At 53.7% G+C, this 15,805-nt stretch overlaps 4 protein-coding genes across 4 annotated transcripts; 1 reads left to right on the top strand and 3 right to left on the bottom strand.

Annotated features, from left to right (window-relative positions):
• Positions 1-5,556: 5,556 nt before the first annotated feature.
• TRIREDRAFT_40156 (uncharacterized protein) lies at positions 5,557-6,630 on the bottom strand (the record flags this gene model as incomplete). Its single annotated transcript, XM_006969382.1, has 3 exons — positions 5,557-5,672; positions 5,779-6,438; positions 6,555-6,630. Coding segments are annotated over 3 exons (852 nt in total), but the record flags the coding sequence as incomplete, so codon positions are not given.
• Positions 6,631-10,027: 3,397 nt separating this feature from the next.
• On the bottom strand, positions 10,028-11,304 carry TRIREDRAFT_69998 (uncharacterized protein; the record flags this gene model as incomplete). Its single annotated transcript, XM_006969388.1, has 3 exons — positions 10,028-10,452; positions 10,516-11,161; positions 11,224-11,304. The coding sequence occupies 3 exons, from the start codon at positions 11,302-11,304 to the stop codon at positions 10,028-10,030; spliced, it is 1,152 nt and encodes a 383-aa protein (XP_006969450.1).
• A 560-nt stretch (positions 11,305-11,864) lies between these two features.
• On the bottom strand, positions 11,865-12,851 carry TRIREDRAFT_82150 (uncharacterized protein). The gene is made up of 3 exons (XM_006969387.1): positions 12,724-12,851; positions 12,390-12,550; positions 11,865-12,271 (listed from the first exon to the last, which is right to left on the bottom strand). Exons 1-3 carry the CDS (start codon positions 12,741-12,743, stop codon positions 11,871-11,873), a joined length of 582 nt encoding a protein of 193 aa, XP_006969449.1. The 5' UTR covers positions 12,744-12,851; the 3' UTR covers positions 11,865-11,870.
• An 803-nt stretch (positions 12,852-13,654) lies between these two features.
• TRIREDRAFT_112040 (uncharacterized protein) lies at positions 13,655-14,596 on the top strand (the record flags this gene model as incomplete). Its single annotated transcript, XM_006969415.1, has 2 exons — positions 13,655-13,713; positions 13,861-14,596. The coding sequence occupies 2 exons, from the start codon at positions 13,655-13,657 to the stop codon at positions 14,594-14,596; spliced, it is 795 nt and encodes a 264-aa protein (XP_006969477.1).
• Between the last annotated feature and the right edge of the window lie 1,209 nt (positions 14,597-15,805).

The raw sequence follows: 15,805 nt of genomic DNA, 5'->3' as shown, positions 1-15,805 counted from the left end.
ATACCGGGCATCAGGAGCGTCTTTTGAGATGTCAGATTCAGCTCGCAATCGCCAAGTCGGGCATTCGCTGTCACTCAGAGTTGGGAGCTGTTGTCAAACATCATCAGCTATTGGTTTCCGTTCAATGGGTGCTGGGATGAACGACAAGTCATCAAGGGCACAACCAGGCGTCCTAAGCAACTGACATGGACGATACTGAAGCGACTGGTACGACCAGCTTTGCGTTGTCGCGACTGCCGCCAATGCCTGAGAACGTCGACTCTGGAGCCATGTCTCGGTGAAGGCTCGATGCCCTGATAGAACCCGCGCTGTCTGGCATGAACCTGGCAAAGGGCACCCTGTGGGTTGCCGATGGCAGCCAACGCCCTCTCAGATTTGAACAGAGGTTTTGATTCTCAATCGACCATTTACTACGCAGTTCGAATGCCTCGTGCGGCCCATACATGTTGGAGCAGCTTGGGTGTGGAAGTCGTTGAGTTTGCACGATACATCTGATCGACAACCTCTTGCAATGTCAACTTCAGATACAAAATTCAAAGTTGCTGCCTACCAACTTGAATTAAACCCCTTCGATCTGCGTATAGCGTCACAATTTTCGGCCGACAGCCGGCTCTTATCCTCATCATCAGAAAGTTCCACAAGAGAACTCCATATCGCCCCGTGTACGAAGCAGAACTGGAGGCTTTGGGTGTGAGATGCACGTTCAACAGCAGAGCGTCCCGCATGCGTCCTAGTAGCAGCGTATGCTAGTAGCCTACTTGACTCGTGCATTGCGGAGGGAAGTGTTTCCACAGCAAATCTCAGCAAAAGCAAAGAGATGAGCGGCAGGGATGAGGCATCGAGGGCGACCCAACTACCTGAGTCAATGGCCGGAGCAACGTGCCTTTTCACTGACCGCGGTGAACTCCACCGGCGCTGCCCGGTCTTTCACCTGTAACACGTCTCAATTCAACATAGGCCTCGCCTCACCGCCTCGAGACCATCAACCAGCTCGGCTTGTCCCAGGTATGATTGGAAATGACGACGCTACCTAGCCCTGATCATGGGCTCAGCCTAATCAAAGGGCTGAATCCAGAACATGTTCCTTATTCACCTGCAGTTTCACAATGTCGGGCTCTGGAGCTTGCAATTATTGACGAAGCGAATTCCTGAGTACGGAACAAACCAAATCATGTCAATACGTGGAACCAAGTTGCCAACTCTTCTGCCTGTCTTGCCATATTTTCAGGCGTGCTTGCGCCTTCGAGGAGAATTGGCCTATTACCCAAAGGAACAGTAACGTGCAATGGTCTCAGATGCAGACATTGACAACGCAACTTGCGAAACAAACTCAACGCCAAACGCCCCCAAGCTACATACAAGTACACTCATACTTGTTTGCAAAAAGTTCCAGATCAACATTTCGAAATGACAGCATAGCTGATGATCATGAACGATTGCGGTCGTCTCGCCACGTGCCAAGCGAGAAGATCATATATCCAGCTCCCTGGGGCCACTGCTCTCGTCTCCATCCAGGTGCCGAGGGAACCGAACGCGACCACGAGCTGATGGCCTTGCCCATGAAGAAGATGCCCCACGACGAGCGGTGTGTTCATCATAAAGCACTCTGCTCCAAGCACGAGTAGTACGCATATAATGACTCTGAGGAATACGGGAAACCATAAGAACAACGTCCTAATTGCAGCTCGTGCTCCGAACCACTTCCGGGAAAACGGTCCAAGGGGGATGCAGCTCTCGCAACTTTGGGCAAATCAGGCTTTCCTGTACCAGAACGTTGCTGTCCGGGCTGCTGATCTATCACATCTTTGCCTGGTCAATTTCTTGCAGTAGCTTGTCTAGAATGCTAGGACAATCGAGACCTGGGCGTCCGCATGACTCGGGGGCCTGGAGAGCCCACTGTGGTTTGATGAGGTCTCCAGGGCCAAGGGAATCTGTCAAGGCGATTTGCACACCTTGGTTGACACTCTCGGCCGCACCACCAAGCCGGTGCCCCTACGCTTCCTCCGCCAGGAAGCGAGGCGATTCCCGCTTGGAACATGACCTTCTGGGCCGGATCACGATGCTCCGGTTCTGGGCCTCCCCACGCTTCCCCGACTTGCACGGTTACCACCACTTGGGGGCAAGTCTCGCCTGCCCGCGCGCACGGATGCGCTCAGCTAGATCGGCCAAGTCCTGATACACCTGTGCAGCAGCGCAACGGATCCGCGCAATATTGCAAGTCGCGCGTAGGATATTCCCAGTTTGTCATACCCAGTCAAGGTTTCGAAAACCGGCAACGACTTGGTCAGCGCTCTGATAGTGCAGCCATCTATTACTAGAACCGGCAAGCAAGCAGAGCAATCAGGGCCAATTTGTCTTGAACAAGCCTGCCCTGCTGTCGCAACTGGGCAGCATAAGCCAGGGTGTGCCGCGGTTGTAACGCGCTGCTGCTACCAGCTACCACTGCTACCATTGAGAGTAGCTATTACTTCTACCAGCTACTATTACTATTACTGGCTACCACTACTACTAAGCTATTACTATAGCCATCTATCACTGCTACTCTGCAGCTTGGTAGCAATGTGACGGACAAGATGCTGACGAACGATGGCACACCGGCACGCGCCAAGAGGGAGGGAAGAAGGAGAAGAGGGTGTGGCGATGTAATAATCCACCACCTACGACTCTACCCGCCAAAAACCACTTTGTCCTCCGCACTTCCCAGTCAAGCATGCCTATACCGGCTACGCCCGTACGAGAACAACCTGTAAGTCATGTGAAGGGCATTGAGATTCTGCGCTTTCCAGTTGCGTCAAAGTCCGTGGAAAACCGGGTGACTAGGGCACACACTGCTTGGCAGAGTTGAGATGTGATGGATTCGCAGAGGGCGCATTGGTGTTTGCTTGGAGAACCGGCGCAATTGGCCTGGCTTGTATCATGGTCACCTAAACAGCTACGACGAGGACAAGACAAGAGCCTTGAGGGCGAACAGCGCCGCGATTCTCTCCTGCTTCCTGCTGGATGTTCTGCTGACAGACGACCTCCTCAGTGCAACTCGGTATCTTTCCCTCCGTGGCTATGGATAATACGAACTACGAACACGTTCGCCCTCATGGCCCCCTTGTCAAAAAAAGCGAGCTCAAACCACTTGCACGTACTTTGTACCTGCATTGCCAGACTACCCCTATCGGCACTGGGCAAAAGGTCTATGGCCACTGGGTGGAGCATACTAGAGCCATTAGCTCGGCGCCGTGCCGCGCTAAGGCAGCACTTTTCTTGCAGGACCTTTGGAGAGTGTACCTGATTCCAGGGCCCTTGGCAGCTGAGATGCCCTATAGCGCCTGGGGCACTGGAAGCCCTGCTGCTGGTGCCCTATAGCGCATCTGCACTTGAAGCTGTACTTGAAGGCAGTAGAAGCTGTATTTGAAGGCAGTGGAAGCTGCACTTGAAGGTAGTGGAAGCTGCACTTGAAGGTAGTGGAAGCTGCACTTAAAGGTAGTGGAAGCTGCACTTAAAGGCAGTGGAAGCTGCACTTAAAGGTAGTGGAAGCTGCACTTAAAGGCAGTAGAAGCTGCACTTGCACTTCAGGACTTGTGGAGGAAGTACTGGTAGGTACTTGGATCTGCTCTTTGCTTGTAAGGGCTCTCAGGTATTGCTTGTCTAGTGCGGCGCCGTCATGAGCTTAAGCCTTTAGTATGCTCCACCCAGTGGCCATAGACCTTTTGCCCAGTGCCGATAGGGGTAGTCGCATTGCCATTGCCTCTATCTCTTGAATTCTGCAACGGCAGAGAGAGTGCAAGAGCTAGCAGGGGTGAGGGGAGCTCCACACGCCGAGGAGATGGGACAACTTCGCCGAGGTGCTGCCAGGCCCTGATTCCAGGGTTGTTACCATGCATTTTCCAGTTCGATGATCGCGATGACAATGGCAATCCGGATTTGCAGTTGAGCGGCAGCAAGTGGACGAGGTGAGTGACAGGTTTATGACGAAGTTGTTGTTGATCGTTTATTGTTCAAGGAGTTGCTCATCTTTGTCTCCGTCTATGTAAGTATGATATCCCATATCCAGTCTACCAGCCTCTCTATATCGTGTTTCAGCACCTCCCGCCTCCAGTTCCCCAGGGTCCCGCCGCCTTCCCATCCCCTCCCATCCCAACCTCGAACAAAACAAGAAACTCCTTCTTTTCCTTCCTCTTCCTGACCGTGCCCTGAACGCTGCCCAGCTTAGCTAGCTCATCTCCTCACATGCCTCGGGACCTGCAAAAATGCTGAACGTGACCAGGGGCTACTATAACAAAGGGAAAAAAAATCCGCCAATGACCTAAAAAGACCAGAAAAAGTGACGACTCCCGACACCTAAGCCCAAAATGATGATAGCTCACATGAATTGCGGACATTGCATATATTACACCACCAGTTTTTCTGGGTTTCTTGTTTGGTTCCGACGCCCGCGCACCCACACACCAACTTTGTCCTCCCCCCCTCCAAGCAGCCACAACTCCGCGTGCCTGAACTAGCCCTCTTTTCTCACCCGTTGCGGTCCCCCTCCCCCCTGCACCCCTGACCTAGTACTCGTATGTTGTACTTGTAATGGGGTAGATAGCATGCACCAGCCTGAAAGAAGAAGCCTTGCACCGGGCTGGAAACCTGCTTTCTCAAAGAGAGAGGCAAAAGAAAATGCAGATTTTCTCTCTCATGCGCTCAACGTCGAACTTTGGAGTAATCGCTGCCGATACGGTGAACCATGTCCAAAGCGCTCAGATGCGCTCGTTCTGTTCCCTGTTTTGGCAAAAGAAAAGCCTTTCGTTCCCCAAGGTGAAATCGCCCCGCATCCCGCAGATGGAGTCTTTTTTTCCCTCATTAGCCGGTGCCGGCAGGAGGGGATGTGTGGGTGTGTGTGTGTGGGGGTGAGATAACGAGAGATGAAGGCCGGTAGTGAGTAGTAACAAAGGAAAATCAGAGTCCGAGGAGATGCAACAACAAGTCTGGTGTGGCCTTTGACTGAGTCGTAAACGTGACATTTTGTCGTCAGAAGATGATGCGTCTTGGCCCTTGGGCAGGATCAGCGAGGCTGAGGCAGCGAAAGGCTTCAGTTACCACTCATCTACTATATCTCACCACTTCCATTATCAAAGAAGTGGTAGATATTAGATAGTGATAACGTGCACCTTTGCTAGAGGGATGGATGCGTGGATGGATGGAGGAACCAGCCTCGTTCAATGATAGGCCGCAGCACATTTGTGGCTACACCATCTCATCCTTGAACGGATCCTCACGTAGCCTCGCGACGGGCTTGGCCGTCGCCACAAGCGGAATGTCGTCGATGCTGGAATGCGAGTGCAATCCCGTCGTCGAAACGCCCTCTTCGTCGTCGTAGTCGACGCAGTTGCTGCTGAACTGATGCTTGCTGCTACTGCTACTGTTGTTGTAGTTGTTGTAGTTGTAGTTGTTATTGTTGTCGTTGTTAATGTTGTTGGTCCCGCTGCGCTTAGGCCGCCATGAGCTGCTCGTGAGCGACGAGGGATTGTTCTGGCTGCGATCGCCCGAGCGGCGGCCGGACGCGCTGTGGCTGCTGGCGTAGGACGTGACTTTTCCCTTGAGCAGGCGGAAGAGGGGGCCCAGCGTGGGGAGGGAGGCGCCGATGATGAGGAGGGCGCCTTCGGCGACGCCAAAGATGTCGAGGTAGGGGACGGAGTCTATTTTTGGTGGTATGATTAGCAGTGTGTGAAGTGTTCTCTCAAGGTTGTTTTTTGCTTTGGTGGCGATGGAAGCTTAGGAGGAGGGGAGGGGGGAGAAACTTACATGTTCGATCCTCGGCCATGCTGTTGAAGGCCTCTGTGAAAACAGACAGCTTGTAGATGGAGACGATACTCGCCATGGCGCTGAGCCCCAGCGCAAAGCACACGGCCAGGCGGTTCTTGAGCGGCATGTTGAGCTTCATGATGAAAGGGATCGGGTAAAACGCAAAGAAGAGGTCGAGAAAGGCCGAGTAGGCCGTCGTCGCAAACGCCAGCTTGGTCAAGATGTCGACGCTGGCGCAGGTGCCCTCGACATCGGGATCCCACTGGTGCGCGACAGGCTGACACTGGGCGAACCACCAGACGGAGACGGCGAGGATGCCGCCCTGGCTGACAAAGGCCAGGGCGAGGAAGGCGGCCATGGTCTTGGCGCCATAGTTGAGGATGCGCTTGAGGATGGCGATGATGGCGAACTTTGGCAGCGAAAAGGACCAGATGACGACGGCGTTGATGATGGCGTTCCACTTGATGGCCTCCTTGAGCTGCTCCGCGCCCAGCGTCTTCTCGCGCCGGCCCAGGCCGTAGCCTATGCCGATGCTGGAGCACACGCTGCTGGCGATGAGGATGACGAGGCAGACGAGGGTGATGGCATCGTCGAGGCCGAGGCGGCCATATCTGCCGCGGGCGAAGCAGGCTCGGCAGACGAGGCGGAGAATGACAATGACTGTGTGTATCCGCCAATGGGGGCCCGTTTGTATTAGCAATGATGGACAAAAGAAACAAGAAAAGGCGAGGAAAAAGAAAGAAAGGGCATCAGTTTTGGGGGAGGGCTTGACAAACAGGTGGAAATGGCGGTTAGGGACCAGTTGACTGGGTTGGCCACGACGCCGTAGTCCTCAACTACCCCAAATCCCATTTGGCCGTGGTGTTGCGAGCCCGATTACCGTCCATCCATGTGGTACCCGAGTCCACGCCGAATTGCGAGTCCGAGTCTTTTCGTCGTTCGTTCTCAAGGGGGAGGGCGACCGGGAGGACGATGTACTAATAGGAGCGGGATGCACCCTGTACTTGTAGGAGCAACTGCAGGGCTCTCATTCCTCCTCCTCCCCCCCCCCCAAAAGGTCGAGAATCGGGCCAAGAGCCACAACGGAACTTTCGTACCTCGTAATACCTTACTACAGACAAGGGCCACCAGTTTCTTGGAGAGGCAGATGCAGGTAATTAACGAGAGCCGGCCTCACTCCACCCACTTCGCGCAAGCAAAAGAGGAAGCGGACGCCACCGCTAGCAATACCGATGGGGGGGAGGGGGGGAGGAGGAGAGCCTCATGCCGGGGACGTGGGATGGATGGGTTGGAAGGGAAAGCGTGTAAATGCACGTCACAACGTTCAGCTTCGTGCCACGTTCAGGAACGGCCGCCCGTCGCAGTCGAGGAGGAACCTGTGGAGCGAGCCGTGAGCAGCTACTCAGACGGGGTTGGTCTCTCTCTCTCTGGTCAGTAGCTGCTTTTGGGCAAACGACCCCCGGCCTGCGTCGTGCTGCGTCTCCATGCCCAGGCGCTGCTCCGTACTCCGTACGAGTACTACTACTACTCCGTAATCCTGGCCCAAACTCTTACACGGCCTCCCTTCTCCTTGACATGCATGCCTCCCAGTTTCTGCCACCGTCGCAATAATAAGGCGCAGCTCGAGGGCTGTAACAAAGAACCCCTGGGTGGCCCGTAAGGACGCCGACAGAGAGGTTGTCCTCGATCCCAGACTGAACCCCCTCGGTCAGAAAACCAGCTCCATCAAGGCCGCGCCCGCCCGTCGCAGTCTCAATCTGTGTTATCTGTGAAATAACGGCCTCGTCGCCGGAGTCATGCAACGGCCAGCGCTATGAAGCAGTTTTGCCATTTTCGAAGATCAGCGCCGCAAGCGCGCGGGGAATATTGGGCATAGCTTGGTGATAGTGCTTTTTCGCATTCCTCGTGCAATAAGCAGCATAGCGACTAGTAGTCCTGCTAGTAGTCTGCAATATAACTTCATGTCTGAGATGGCGGTGTCGACCAGGCTGTCCTTTATCTGTGAGCTCTCGTCATAGGCCGTTTGGTTGGGTTCCTGCGCATCATGTGTCGGTGCCTCTCCCTATAATACTTGTCCCTATGTGGGTGCTGCTCTCTCTCCCTCTCCCTCAACCTTCTGACATCTCTTGCTGCGACTTGTCGTAAGCATGGGAATAGGCCAGGTCCAGCATCCCAGGCCCGGCACGCGCCAGAACCCCGGTGTATGACCAGGGCCGTTCTGCCAAGGTCTTGGAATCTCTTGTTGGTACCCCTGGACATTTCATTGCCTTGTGGAGACCTCGGTCTGCAACAGACTTATCGGAGCCTCCGCGATTGGGTCGTTCAAAGTGCTGGCATTGGTTGGCGAGAGCACGCAGCTGGTGACTTTGCCTGTGCCTGTTCTATTGCATATCCTGTGTTCCGTTTTCCTGTTTCAACTCTGTCACCAGTAGTCGTGACCCAGTGTCGAGAATAATGGCAGCTTGAAAGTTTGATTTCGAGCTCAGGAAATTGTAAAGGGTATCAATAATGCACAGAAGCAACGGAGCATCGGGAAGAAAACACACAGGGGGGGTGTTCTGCCTCGAATCCTGGTGACATTCGATTTCAATCTCGTTTATAGATCGTACCACGTCAATCAGATGCTGCTAATGCCGTTTGCAGTCTACCATGCAACACCAGAAGAGGAACAGCCAAGGCACATGATGACAGGTACGAGGCAAAAAGGAGAAGAGGGAAAAGAAAGAAAGAAAGAAAAGCCAACGCAAGGGATCATGGACATAGTGGGAAATAACGTTCACTATGGCGCGCCATCGCCTATTAATAGCCTGTCATGTGAAAAAAAGAAAGGAAAAGAAAAGCAATAAGAAGAACAAGATCCGCTTGAACGGAGGCATTACGTTGAAAGGGGAAAATATGTATGTGCCAGATGTGATTCTTCATCCATTGCAATCCGGTCTATTGGCCGTTGACCCAGTAGACTCTGTTGATTCCAGTCGTTGTGATAAGAGAGCTGTCCGATATGAGCGGTGTGCTCTCCGTGTAGGAGACCTGCCGGGCACCACAAGCATCAGGGTCCGTCCATAGCAGTCGTCGATGCATTTTCCGATCGAAAAAGTCTTGCCAGACATTGCTGCAGCGGCTGATCGGCGGCATTATCGAACAATTGCTCCAGCAATGCAGGTGGCCTTTGCGGAGGCCCAGCATGCTTACGACTCGGCCGTCCGGCCCCCTGATCCGTGCATTTGTGATGGATCTGAAGCCGCAATACTACCAGCACCGCGTGTGAGGACGCGTGGGAGCTCGCAAGGGCAAAAGATCGGCGCACGCGCAGCCTTACGGCGAGTCAAGTCCTAGTAGAACAGCGGCATAAGACGAGATGCGATGTAACCTGTCATTTCCCCCCCTCAGCAGCCAGACGGCGTGCGAGTGATTGATGTGTGATGGAGCGTCTTGCATATATTCACCGGTGTGTGTGACACACAATGCGGGCGTCAAATCATGGTGTGTTGTACGAGTTGAATGAAGCTGCACCGACAGTTCGCTGCGACAATAACGGGCGCTGTCATGGCGCTTCGAATGCTGCCAAGTGTCCGTTGGAAAGGTCAGCTGCCTGATGCTGTCAAGAGAATTTCCTTCGCTATCTGCGAAAAACTCAAAAGGTGATACATCGTCCGAAGAGCAAAGGGAGAAGATGTAGTCGCCTTCGATGCCGCAAGTGGTGGACTCGTTTCCCCGCAACTCTCACACCAACAGTCCAGCATATCAATCAATAAGGGTTTCCAATTGAATGACATGGCAGGCCATTTGAAGGAATTATCGTGCACCGCAGCGCTCAAAGAACTTCGCGCTCATCGCTTCTTGATCGAGGATTGGCAGTTGGTGTTGGTGACCGGTGTAGCCAGCAAGGAAGCCCCTTTGCGAACTCTGCTGTCGGCTTTCTGTGAGATGTAAAGCAGCAAGAGCTGGCTAGCGAGTATGATTGTCAGGATGTGGGCAAATAACCTCGACGCAGCCAAGCCGAATGCCTCTTGTTCGCCTCGTCCTCAGGCTTGGCGATCGGCTTCAAAGCTGGGAAGGACTCTCGTGGCTGTTCAATGAGTTCCAGCGATCGGACCAGTCGAGATATCATAACGGCGGGTGAATATATCAGGAGGCCATCAGCAGAATCTGCCCAAGTCCGCTCGATCAATCTGAGTCGGGTATGGACTCAGGCGAGCCTGCCGCTGAGAAGAAGCCTGTCCGTGGGGTTGACCCTTTGTCGCTTGCATCAAAACTCCAGCTCTTCCACTTCCATGCCACACGTCACGCACGTCTTGACCGTCATGCCCTCCTCGTTCTCGACAGTCCTGCCCCATTCGTGCACATGCCGTCCTCCACCACCCACGGCATCGCCAAATTTGCTCGGCGCGCCATTCTTGTTTCCCAGCGTTCCGGCCTGTCGTCGGAATGCTTCGGTCCTCGTCTTGCGCTTCAGGTCCAGCAGTTTCTCTTTGAACTTGGCCTCCTTGCGCGCCTTCTTTTGTGTTTCACGCCGCTCGTACTCGGCGTCCAGTGCTTCTGCCGATCCCCATTTCGTGCCAATGGCATATTCCTCGACTTGAAATCTCAAGAACAGCATCATGTCGTGCCAATGAGATTTGTGCGGATTTGGCTTGTTCAGATGCGGAAGCAGCTCAGGATCCCGCAACTCAGCTGTTGGCAGACACATATGTCGTTAGTATCGCAGATGTCGCCAGTGTAAAAGGATGGACTTACGATCTGTCAGGAGATAGTCTTCCTTGCACTCCGTCTTGGTCAACAAAGAATACTTTTCGGGATACTTGTCTTTGCACTTGTTGCACACGCAGACGTGAAAGACCTCTTCCCAGACAAAGTCAATCTCCAGACTGCCGCATTCTCTGCACTTCTTCCTCGTCTTCTGATCATCCAAAACGCTGATACCCGGCTCAAAAGGGCCTGCTTTTAGTCGCCTCAGGTTTTTAAGCGTCTTTTGCTTCTCCCATTCCTGAATCGTCATGCCCTTTGGCCTCTGCTCGTCCACCTGGCCGGGCTTCTGAGCTCCCAGCGCATAGTTGTGAGGGTCGTCCTCCATGGAAAGAAAACCACCTTTTGTGTCTGTCATCGAGCTCATGTTGTAGTCTACAAACTTTGTAAACTTGCGAGCCGGTCGCAGGGCCGCCTCGTCGCCCGCGTTGCGCGCATCACGATTGCTGCCTCCCGCAATGTCTCCGGTGGAAATCTCTGTGTAGGTACGTTTCCCGTTGATCGGCTTCGAGACGTGCACGTTCTCGGTGGGTATGAAGCCGGCGGCCGACTTGGGGAGCACCGACGCAGTGCCCGAGGCTCGCTGCTCGGCTTCTCGCTGTTCGCGAATGGCTTTGGCTCGCAGACGACTCTCTTCCTATGAATCCAATTCTACGGTCAGTCGCCGGCTCTCGCGCGCATAACCGTGGCGATACATACTATGCGCCTTGTCATCTCTGGAGTTTGCGATGACGCAATGTCCGGTCTGCTCGGGGCCGGCGGCGTGGTTGGACGCTCCATCGTCTGTGGAACAAGAGTCGTACAAACGGTGCTGGAAATCTGAAGGTGGTTTAAGAACAATTCAGTAAAAAATAGGCCAGATTTACAGCAGTGCTTGAGGCATGAAGGCAAGTCACTTTGGGTGTTGAAAGATCGATGATGCGCGAGGGGCAAAGACGTGACTGGGCAAGTGGGATAATCGCCCACCTAACGCGAGGTAACGTGACTTGATTACAGACCACACCGGACTAAAGTCAGACATTGACGGCTTAGATACTATCACAAAAGAATTGATGGCGAATCTGTCGCCACATGATCGTCTTCCAGTGGGAGAGGAATCATGTGCGAGCGTGGCTATTGGTATGCGAACTGCACAATCATCATGAATGTCAACGGGAGGGCACAGACAATACTTTGTTCGCAGCATCGCTGGAAGGAGAACCAGTACACTCAAAGACGGTGCGCCGGGTGATGTATTCCCAAAAACAAAGCTAGAACTTTGTACCCGTTATGAAATCCGATGCCGCGCCCAAAAGAGCCCTTTTTCGTGTCCGCTCAAATATGGTACATTTATTCTATGCATTCTTTTACTCCTCCTTGGCACCGCCACGGCCGGCCTTCTCGGCAGCCTCGACGGCCTTCTTGTCGCTCTGGACGGAGCCGTTGGCACCCTGCATGGCGCTCATGAAGCCCTGGGCCTGCTTGAAGGGTCGCTTGAGATCGCCAGAGGCGGGCTGGCCGTAGATGTGGATCTTGGCGAGGTTGCTCTCGAGGACAGACTTGACGGGGATGATGCTCTGGATGACCAGGGGGTTGGTGTACTTCATGTACAGGTGCATGAAGGACATCATGGCGATGCCCATCAGCTGGCCGCGCCAGGCCTGGCGGAGCTGGTTGAGGTCGTAGGCGTGGATCGTGGTGGTGACGAGCTTGCCCTCCTCGGAGGAGCCCATGGGTGCGGGCTCAACGTACTTGAGAGTGGTCATGTCTAGAAGCGGAAAACAAAGACACAACGTCAGCAACCTTGACTGAACAAACAGCCGCGAACACGTAGCGTCAAAGACGCCCCGTGTCGTCGACCCATAGAGGCGCATGCAGAGCCTTACCCTTCTTCTTGTTGATCTGGACCTGGATGTAGAAGTAGAGAGCGGCGATGAGGACATTGCTGGCGATGTAGATGGCGCGCACAATGTTGAGCACGTTCTCGTCTTCGAAGGGAATCCTCTTGGTGACCTGCATCATACCAAGTATGATCATCAGGTTGGTGCTGGCGCCGGCAGTTAGCGAGCTGTTTCCATTGCGTAGGTACGTGTCCCATTGTCTGCGACAAGCAATTCGTTGCCTTGTCCTGCCCTCCGTCCTCCTTGTGCCTCGGCCTCCGTCTTTGGCCTCCGCGACAAAGAAAGGCCGCCACAACATGAACCAAGCTCGTGCACTTACATCTGCGGACTGATGGCCATTGTGTCGACGACTGCAAGCGGCAGTGATGCTGAAGGGCGAGTTCGCAAATAGAAACTGGGGAAGGTCCCGTGGTCTTGACTTGGCGAGCAACGGAACGGTCGTCTTTGCTGGTCGTGTGAAGGTCCAAGTTCAACGTGTCGTACCCCGAGGCTTGTCGCTTTTTTCGTTGGGGGCTTTGCTGGCCTTTCCGGCGATGGGCTGCACCTTTTTCCGGGGGCGAATCAGGGCTGCCCCGCTTGCCGCAGATAAGCAATTGCTACATAGGTATGTAGTATGTACTATCATTTCATACTGTACGGGCGCCTTCTCTTTGCTTCCCACGCCTTCGATTGGCCAGATTGGATTGCGCCTTTGTTCAGCCAGTTGATGTTTCCTCCCTCATACCTTTCCTCATAATAACCAAGGAGCAGCTCAAGCACAACTTCACCTGTTCTGTTCACATCAGTGATTCATCCACAAAGAACCAAGTTCTTGCATCATGAACAGGCAAAGCCCCCAGGCAGCGATCTGCAATAGCTACGTGCATGTCTTGTCGCCTTTCATATCTCTTTTCAGTGTTGTCTTGAGCCTCACCTGCATGCCGGATCAAGTCATAGCTTCAGGCGGTTCAATGCTCTTTGTGCTTTCAACTGGATCACCACCAAAGATAACCCAGCAACAGACCAGCTCGACGGGCCATCACGTCCATGGCCGTTCCTTTGAATCAGTAACATGACATGACTAACACAGGAAAGATATCGTCATGCAATACCATCCTCGTCTTGTCCCTTCCAATGAGAGTCCAGGACCGGCAGAGCTCAAAGACCGCACAATCACCAAGCTCTGTTCAATCATCGTTCCCACCTTGCCTCATGCTCTCTATTGAACTGTCCTGGAGAGACAAAGGCTCAGTCAGGCCCTCTGTTTCAACATGCCGTCAAGTGGCGGTATCCAAAGTACGAAATATGCTGTCAAGACCATCAAGCTCGAGTATTAAAGATGGATCATGTCTCATCGTCAAGTTGCTGCTTTCATCTCAGCATCACTACCGCGACCATTATCACCACCGCCACATCGAGACAAGACAATTCGCCCCTACGGCATCAGAGCCACCTGCTATATGCCCTCGTTTTTCAGAAACATACTCGTCGATCCGCGATCGAGACGAACCAGAAGGACGAACAGCATGCACGAACACCACTGGGAATACCATGAAAGCTCTGATGAGTACAGCATGACGCGTATCCGTAGGGGGGGCGATGGATTTCCGCCTTATGGAGGGGATTCATGGTATCCTTCGGACTGTGGTCAACCACCCGTTATCAGACTCGAAGGTACACCACCTGCACCTCCGCCTGGACCTGGGGGACCTGGGGCACCCGGAGCACCCGGAGCACCCGGCGGACCCGGCGGACCTGGGGGTTTCGGGGGATCTCCTGCGCTTCCAGGGCCTGCAGCTTCTGGACCTCCTGCTGTCGCCGCCGCCCCTGCTGCCGGTCCTCTCATTGCTTCGGTCAACATCTATTCTCAAACACCGCAAGCGGCGCCGCCGCCGCCGCCTCCTCCTCCCCCTCCGGCACGCCCTAGCTTCTTCCTCAGGGTTTCAGAGATCGAGTTCAATCGGGTTCGCGAGATCAAGTGCAGGTATGAGCTGGAGATTGGCCCCAGTCATACCATCCACGATCTCATGAGGTTCTTTGATTACGACCGTTACAACACCGATATGTTCGTGGTCTGGAGAGGCAGAAACGGCGGCGGAGAGCCACTGGGCCCCCATATGACGCCTGAACAACTGAGGGACAACGCCGCGTACCTCAAGGTGACCTTTATGCCCAGGTTCCAACCCGCCTATCTCGGTCGGGCTCGCATGTGAGCGTTACAAGCCTGTGGCCTACGGACGAGATGGACGAACAGGATGGGGGATGCAATGCTGGCATGGCTTCTGTGACGAGCAGAGTGGGCACGCTTCCATGCTTATTGAGGGTCTTGATTTATACTTGTGTCTTCTTTCTTTATCTTTTCTGTCACTTTTTCATGTCTTAGTTTGACAATTCATATAACATTTCGCTGGCGCTCGATTGTCGTTCCTTTACCTGCTGTGTCATGAAGCTTCATCTTGCATACCTACCAAATAGAAGACGAGTGAATGATGTCAAGCCCGGTGTTGCAAACGCCAGTTCTCAAAGTTGACGTGACTTAACACGGAATCAGTTTCCACCAGTCGGATTCCCTATGTCGTAAACTCTCCCCATTCTATCGTCAGGTTCCGAAGAAATGCAACACCGCGTGCACATGCCAGTCACTTTCCTTTCCCGCAGACCCAAGGCCCAGGAACCAGGGCCCTGGTTAATCACTCCACAACCGGCAGAAATCTGGCCGCATCGACGCATGGATGCCACCGTTTGTGTGAAATGAGATCTCTCCGTGACTCACTGCACCCACTTTTCTTTAGGCAACATACCAGGGTGGGTTGACAGCTTTTGACAGCCAAGTTGCGCAGCTCTTCATTGAGATTCTCTCAACCAAAGGGCTGGTTGTTGTTGTTGTTGTTGTTGTAGTTGTTGTTGGTTGTCTCCCGGAGAGGCTTATAACGACATTAGCCGAGGACCCGTTTAAGCATGTGCCCCGTCTTGTTGGGAACTTTTTGCTTTCCCGGTAGGTACAGTAATAGTATGCCCGCATATCGCCGGCACCCCTGTTGGCGGAGTAGCTTGGAGCTGGCAACCGGTTTGACAAAATAAGCGTGGCAGCGGCGGACACGGATATAGTCGAGCCAGTCTATGTGATGCTCCTTCTACAGGTGGTGCAATGACTTGACTGTTTAGTTTCCGGTTATTTCGTCTCGTGTTTGGTGTTCAAGGGCCAACCTACTCCGCGCAGACTTACACGGAAGGTCACTGGTAGTCCGCTGACCTCGGCACGTATGAATGACTTAAGCCAGTCTATCCAATTGATACCGTCTCGTCGAAGAGAATTTTCCCATCTCGGCACAGTTGGCAACATCAATTGCTCGTTCAAATTATTCTGAGCGATGGAAGCCCAGGCAACCTGCCCCCAAGTTACACAAAGCTCGCGGCAAGCT

The sequence above is a fragment of the Trichoderma reesei genome, assembly GCF_000167675.1.
Source record: "Trichoderma reesei QM6a unplaced genomic scaffold TRIREscaffold_32, whole genome shotgun sequence".
Lineage (NCBI taxonomy): Eukaryota > Fungi > Ascomycota > Sordariomycetes > Hypocreales > Hypocreaceae > Trichoderma > Trichoderma reesei.
This window is presented reverse-complemented; position numbering and strand designations above follow the sequence as displayed.

Coding starts and splice junctions, on each gene's coding strand:
- TRIREDRAFT_82150 (XM_006969387.1), bottom strand. CDS start 12,743: ATGGCCATCAGTCCGCAGAT. Junction 12,551..12,723: donor ATGGCCATCAGTCCGCAGAT/GTAAGTGCACGA, acceptor TGCCGGCGCCAG/CACCAACCTGATGATCATAC. Junction 12,272..12,389: donor CCAGATCAACAAGAAGAAGG/GTAAGGCTCTGC, acceptor TTCCGCTTCTAG/ACATGACCACTCTCAAGTAC.